Source organism: Ascaphus truei, unplaced genomic scaffold, assembly GCF_040206685.1.
Source record: "Ascaphus truei isolate aAscTru1 unplaced genomic scaffold, aAscTru1.hap1 HAP1_SCAFFOLD_1198, whole genome shotgun sequence".
Lineage (NCBI taxonomy): Eukaryota > Metazoa > Chordata > Amphibia > Anura > Ascaphidae > Ascaphus > Ascaphus truei.
The window spans coordinates 66,944-73,803 of record NW_027454068.1 but is presented as its reverse complement, the minus strand read 5'-3'; the positions used below and the strand labels follow the sequence as shown (position 1 = coordinate 73,803).

At 47.1% G+C, this 6,860-nt stretch overlaps 1 protein-coding gene across 1 annotated transcript; it reads right to left on the bottom strand.

Annotated features, from left to right (window-relative positions):
• Positions 1-1,870: 1,870 nt before the first annotated feature.
• On the bottom strand, positions 1,871-2,435 carry LOC142475374 (histone H4-like). Its single transcript, XM_075581292.1, has one exon. The coding sequence runs from the start codon at positions 2,433-2,435 to the stop codon at positions 1,980-1,982; it is 456 nt and encodes a 151-aa protein (XP_075437407.1). The 3' UTR covers positions 1,871-1,979.
• Between the last annotated feature and the right edge of the window lie 4,425 nt (positions 2,436-6,860).

Genomic DNA, 6,860 nt, shown 5'->3' with positions numbered 1-6,860 from the left:
GAGGGGGAGGAGAGGGACAGGAACAAAGGGAGAGTGGCTGGGGAAGAGATCGGGCTGACGATCAAACACCCTAAAAGTGCAGCATTGCGCTGTATCCCGAGATATCGCTGATGCTCATGATACAGGCGCCGCTCCCACTGACAGGCGATGCTCCCACTGACAGGCGCTGCTCCCACTGATAGGCGCTGCTCCCACAGGGACGTTCATATTTCTCCAAAAGCCCTTTAACTTTCACCCACCCCGCGCCCAGCCATGATTGGCCAATGCAGATGTGACCTCACGTGTTGTCTCCCATGCAGTATCCACACATGATGGTCGCGGCTCCATCTACAGCGATTTCCTATAGCAGCGGGGACTGTATGTAAGGGGAACCCAGCAGCGCTCAGGGTCAGTGTGATCCCAGCGTGCAGGGAACTAAGCGGTGCGCCCCAAGGCTGCGCCAGAGACACCTTCACACGTCGCTGGGAGCTTCATCCAGCGGGAGATGTGAAAACGGTTCCGTGCTGCGGGACAGAGTCTCAGAAAGCAAACAGGGTTGAAAGCTCTGCAGCCTCAAACCCCACAGGAGTGGGAGCAAACCCTGGGGAGCCTTGGAAGTGGCGCCTGGCACCTAGAATCCCCTGTATTCTCTGTTTTGGGGAGTGTAAGGGGTTTGTGAGTTTGTGCTGTGCTGGATACGGACAGAATAAATTCTCTTTATTGAAACGCTTTGTCCGTTCTGGTGCCTTGATCCCGGGGTTACGTTCTGGTCTCCGTGATAATCTTTGAGATAAAGTGTGACTGAAATAAAAAAAACAAAGGATCATTGAATTAATAGAACAGATTGATTTAGAAACATTGTTCACAAAAGTAAGTAAGACCCCAAGTGTTTCTTATTAATGTGAGTTACACACGTGTGTGTGTTTTGCTGCCTTTATTTTGGTGCTGCTGCGTTTTCCCTGTATAGATTGTGTGGGAAATGTGGCATCTTTGGCAGTTTCAGCCCCCACATCAGTACACATATTTGTGCGATTTAAGAAGTGATGCTAGAGTTCTGTTGATTTTAAACTTAATTCACTAATTATATTAAAGGGAATCCGCAAAACGTATTTAACACAAATATCTGGAGGTGAAACCTTTGATTCAGATCATTGTGAAAAATCCAGGTCTCCAGAATCCAGATCATTTCCAAAACAATACTGCCACCGTGTGGTCTTTGTTTGAATGACAGATAGTAAAGCTTTGGCGCCTTTTTACCTTCTCTGTATAATTGTTCCGAGATCCCCAAACCGAGTGTTTTACACATGAAATGCGGGGTTGTATTTATGATCATAAAACCAAAAAACGTGATCAATATGTATGAGATTTACAGTTGTGACAAATTATCATAAATGTCACATAAAGTGCTAAAGAAAATCCGATTGCATTTTTTTCTTATCAAAAGCTGATACATGATGCCCAATATATGGGACTATTTAATGGAATATAAAAGGAGTGACTATTTTATGAAGCATTTGCATTGGGGATTTTGTTTTAAGAGCAGAAAAGACAGCAAAATAATAATGAATGAATGCTCAAAGATTGTCATTGTTTTATACAAGTCTATAAAAATGTAATTGTTTTCATAGCGGTTAAAATCAATACAGATAAGGCATTTATCATATACATTTTCTTTTGCAGATTGTACCAATGTGTAATGTAAAAAAATGTGTATATGGATCGAGCAATTAAAATCACGTATTTAAATCTGTCAAGTGCAGGCACTTCTAATTCAGAGAAGTTATATCAAAAAGTGAAACCAATATGTGGTTTGCTTTATGAATGAGCAGTTAATAGTATAAAGGGAGAATAGCAAAGTTTATATAACTCACGAGTGTACATGTCAATTCATAGAAAAGAATCATAGATAAAGCGCTCTAACAAAATGCTATCACATACTGGTGGTTTTGTAGTGAATTGTATTTCTCTAACCCGTTTCCAATATGAAATATTGAGTCCCGTCAGAGACAGCAACATGAAAACGGGTAAGAATAAGATGGCGGTGTAACCAGAGCTCTATACAGGAGAATGTGGGTGGCCCTTAAAAGAGCCTTTGGGTTAAATGAATGTGAATTCCGTATCATCAGTTGGTAAGAAGTGTCACCGTTTAGCCTCCGAATCCAGAGAGTGCGGCCCTGGCGCTTGAGAGCATACACAACGTCCATAGCGGTGACTGTCTTCCTCTTAGCGTGCTCGGTGTAGGTGACCGCGTCCCGGATCACATTCTCCAGGAAAACCTTGAGCACCCCACGGGTCTCTTCATAGATGAGACCGGAGATGCGCTTCACTCCTCCTCTGCGAGCCAGGCGGCGGATAGCAGGCTTGGTTATGCCTTGGATGTTGTCACGAAGAACCTTCCTGTGCCTCTTGGCACCTCCTTTACCGAGCCCTTTTCCTCCTTTGCCGCGACCAGTCATTCTGCACAGTGTCAAAACAAGAAGCGAATGAGGTAATTGCGGTAAAGCTGCTGCTTATATGCAGTATGAGCGGACCTGAGTGAAAACCACAGACACCCCATGTGGGGAGAAAGTGAATTGCACTGGAAGACGTTCCTTGATTTTGATTGGCTGAAAAAGTCTTTCGTCTGATTGGCTCAGTGAAAGCCGTTACTGTTTATAAAAAAAGGCCGCGTGGTAATGGGATTGGTTGGAAGTTTATCTCATTAAAACTGTGATCACATTTGCTTTGCCTAGTATTGCCCAACTCACACGAACACATTTGTGTGCCATCTATTTCATGTATTTAATTATGTTGTGTCTGCATCTATATATCTGTAAATGTAATTCATTTGTAATATTTAGATGTGTATGATCAACTACATTCATCAGTATTTTTTTTTATATAAATACCCCTGTTTTATAAATTTGCTTTTATTTCTAATTTACCCTGCATGAGGTGACACGTGGAAGAAATGCAGACCGGGGAAACAAGTTCAGCAAACACAAATCCTCCAGTAGAAATGTCTGAAGTTGACAGTTACTCCACAGGGTGGCAGTGCTGCTTCGAAATTGAAGTCACGTGGGAATGAAGTTACATGAAATCACTATAAAGCCATAACACAAGTCTAAGGCTGTGCCTATAGTTATAGTGCCGCCGATGGTGACGGCGACACGACCGGTGACGTCACCCGTCGCCACCGGTGAAAGTTATGTTTTGCCGCGACGGCGCGGGATTCCGGGCATTTAATTGGTTCATGGATCGTCACGTGACACGACGGCCCCTGAAAAATCAAATTTGCCGGCTTCAAGTTTTCGCGACGGCGACGTTGCTCCGTCGCTTTGTCGCCGTTGTGTGTTGTGTGCACTATAAGCGCACGCTGCGGCGGCAATGCTTTTGTGTTGTGCGATGTTGTGTCGCTGTCGCAGGCACTATAAGCACGGCCTAAGGGCTGTTAAATAGTGTGTGCAGCCGTGCACAAATGTATTACATTTGTGCACACACACAGATACACACACACACACACACACACACATATACATACACATGCATACATACATACCCACAACACACATATACATACACATGCATACCCACAACACACATATACATACATATGCATACCCACAACACACATATACATACACATGCATACATATATACACACATACACACACACACACATATATACATACACATGCATACATATATGCACACACACACACACACACACACACACATATACATACATACATATATACACACATACACACATATACATACATTCAGCGCCGGTAGCAGCGTAAAAGATTATTTTTCCCGTTTTCGCCGCTGTCTGTCGGCTCCCCGCTCCCTGGCGTGCGCGCGCGGCCCTTGTATAGAAGGGCTGACTCACCTAAGCCATCTATAACTGCCGTGCGCGCGCACCCCCACCACTATAGAACGGCCCTAAGGCTGAGGACCCGCTGCGGACGGCCGCGCGCGCGGACCACAAGCCCCTTACCTCCTGCCCATCTGTCCCCGCTGCCTATATATGTGAATAGGGTGACCAGATTTTGAAAATGAAAAACCGGGACACAATTTTTTTTTTTTACATTAACAGTTTATTTATCGTATTACACTTATACTTTACTACCATTAGTCCTAGTTACGTGAGTGTGTGTCGGATGGCCTCACTAATCGAACGAAAAAAAAAGCCAGATGTGAATGACTTCTGTACCCCTTAACCAGTGTCAGGATGCCCCCTCTTCACAATTTCTAAAGCAGCAATCCCGGCTGGGATCTTACCTGATCCACAGTCCCTCAAGGTACTATACTGGAGGGGAGGTGTTCCCTACCTGTCTTCCGATGTCTCCCGCGTGAAACTTGAGTCAGATCTGGAAGAAAGCAGGGTAGGTTACTTCGGTGTAGGTATACGGCAGTTAAGATGAGGGAGAGACAGAGAGGGAGAGACAGAAAGGGTGAGACAGAGAGGGAGAGACAGAGAGGGAGAGACAGAGAGGGAGAGACAGAGAGGGACAGAGACAGGGAGGGACAGAGACAGGGAGGGACAGAGACAGGGAGGACAGAGACAGGGAGGGACAGAGACAGGGAGGGACAGAGACAGGGAGGGACAGAGACAGAGACAGGGAGGGGCAGAGACAGAGACAGGGAGGGGCAGAAACAGAGACAGGGAAGGACAGAGACAGAGACAGGGAGGGACAGAGACAGAGACAGAGACAGAGAGAGAGGGGGGAGATAGAGAGGGGGAGAGAGACAGGGAGACAGGGAGAGAGACAGGGAGAGAGAGACAGGGGGAGAGAGACAGGCAGAGAGGGAGAGAGACGGGGGAGAGGGAGAGAAACAGGGGGAGAGCGAGAGAGACAGGGGGAGAGCGAGAGAGACAGGGGGAGAGCGAGAGAGACAGGGGGAGAGGGAGAGAGACAGGGGGAGAGAGACAGCGGGAGAGGGAGAGAGACAGGGGAAGAGGGAGAGAGACAGGGAGATAGGGAGGGTGAGAGGGAAAGTTATGTTTCGCCGCGACGGCGCGGGATTCCGGGCATTTAATTGGTTCAAGGACCGTCACGTGACACGACGGCCCTTGAAAAATCAAATTTGCCGGCTTCAAGTTTCCACTATAAGCGCACGCGGCGGCGGCGGCAAAGCTTTTGTGTTTGTGAGATGTTGTGTCGCTGTCGTAGGCACTATAAGCACGGCCTAGGGGCTGTTATATAGTGTGTGCAGCCGTGCACAAATGTATTACATTGTGCACACACACAAATACACACACAAATACACACACAAATACACACACAAATACACACACACACACACACACACACACACACACACACACACACACACACACACACACACACACACACACACACACACACGCATACATATATACACACAAATACACACACAAATACACACACACACACACACACACACACACACACACACACACACACACACACACACACACACACACACACATACATACATTCAGCGCCAGTAGCAGCGTAAAAAGATTATTTTTCTTCGCCGCTGTCTGTCGACTCCCCGCTCCCTGGTGTGCGTGCGCACCCCCACCACTATAGAACGGCCCTAAGGCTGAGGACCCGCTGCGGACGGCCGCGCGAGCGGACCACCAGCCCCTTACCTCCTGACCATCTGTCCCCGCTGCCTCTTTCCGGCGAGGCTCACTACACGCTGTGACGCGTCAGCCGCCTGGGGAAGCAAGAGAATTGCGATCCCGAGCGGTGACGCGTCACGTGGTGCGCTGGTGAGTCTATCAGCGCCGGGTCAGGAGTGTTAGAGGCAGCTTCTCCACCTCCAAAAGGTGGGGGGAAGTGTGTGTGCGCGTGTGTATGTATGTGTGTGCATGTGTATGCGTGTGTATGTGTATGTGTATGTGTGTGTATATGTGTGTGTATATGTGTGTGTATATGTGTGTGTATATGTGTGTGTATATATGTGTGTATATATGTGTGTATATATGTGTGTATATATGTGTGTATATATGTGTGTATATATGTGTGTATATATGTGTGTATATATGTGTGTATATATGTGTATATATTTGTATATATGTGTATACATAAATATGGTGTGTGTGTGTGTGTGGGGACGGACCGACTGGGGAGGGGTAAGGGGGAGGGGGAGGAGGAGGAGGGGGAGGAGGGTCAGCACGGAGAGCCCTCCGCTCAAACCACACCCCCCCCTCCCGCTCAAGCTCCCGCTCCCTACAGCCCGCAGGTTCAATTGCCTCTCAGCGCGCAGTTGCACGCATTTATCCCTAACCACTTTGCTGTATGGTGTGTGTGTTGTGTTGTGTTTTGAACCCTTGTAGAGGTGTAATGGGTAAACAAAATGTATATAATTACTCACTGATAAAATATAGAATACATTTTTAATAGGGATAGATTTTAATAAAATTACTTGTACTTTATAAAACATTAATGTAAATTAATCTGTGCGATCATATCTGTGTTAAATAAATGTTACGCTGTGCTCACCACGGACAAGGAGGGTCCCCGAAACTGAGGTGAAATGGGTAACAAACTGCACCCACAGCTACGGGGACACACCTGGAAAGTGGAAAATAGGCGTCTGGAACCGTCTGGGAGTATAAGATAAAGTAAGATACTCGCCAGACGAGAAGGGAGGTTCCAGAAGATAGGTGGTACCGAGAGCCTGGGGTCCAGAGCCGGGAGGTAGGTCGGAATCCGCAAACCGAGGTGAAGGGGTCGGGGAGTCCAGGAGGTCAGGATACAAACCAAGGGTAGAAGACCAGAGCGGATCCACAGCCAGGCCGGTTTGGTACGCAAGGGATCACTGAGGAGACAAAGAGACAGGAACTGAGGCAGGCACGACCGTGGTTAACACAGGTCATACAAAGCTATACTCAGCCAAAGAATGAA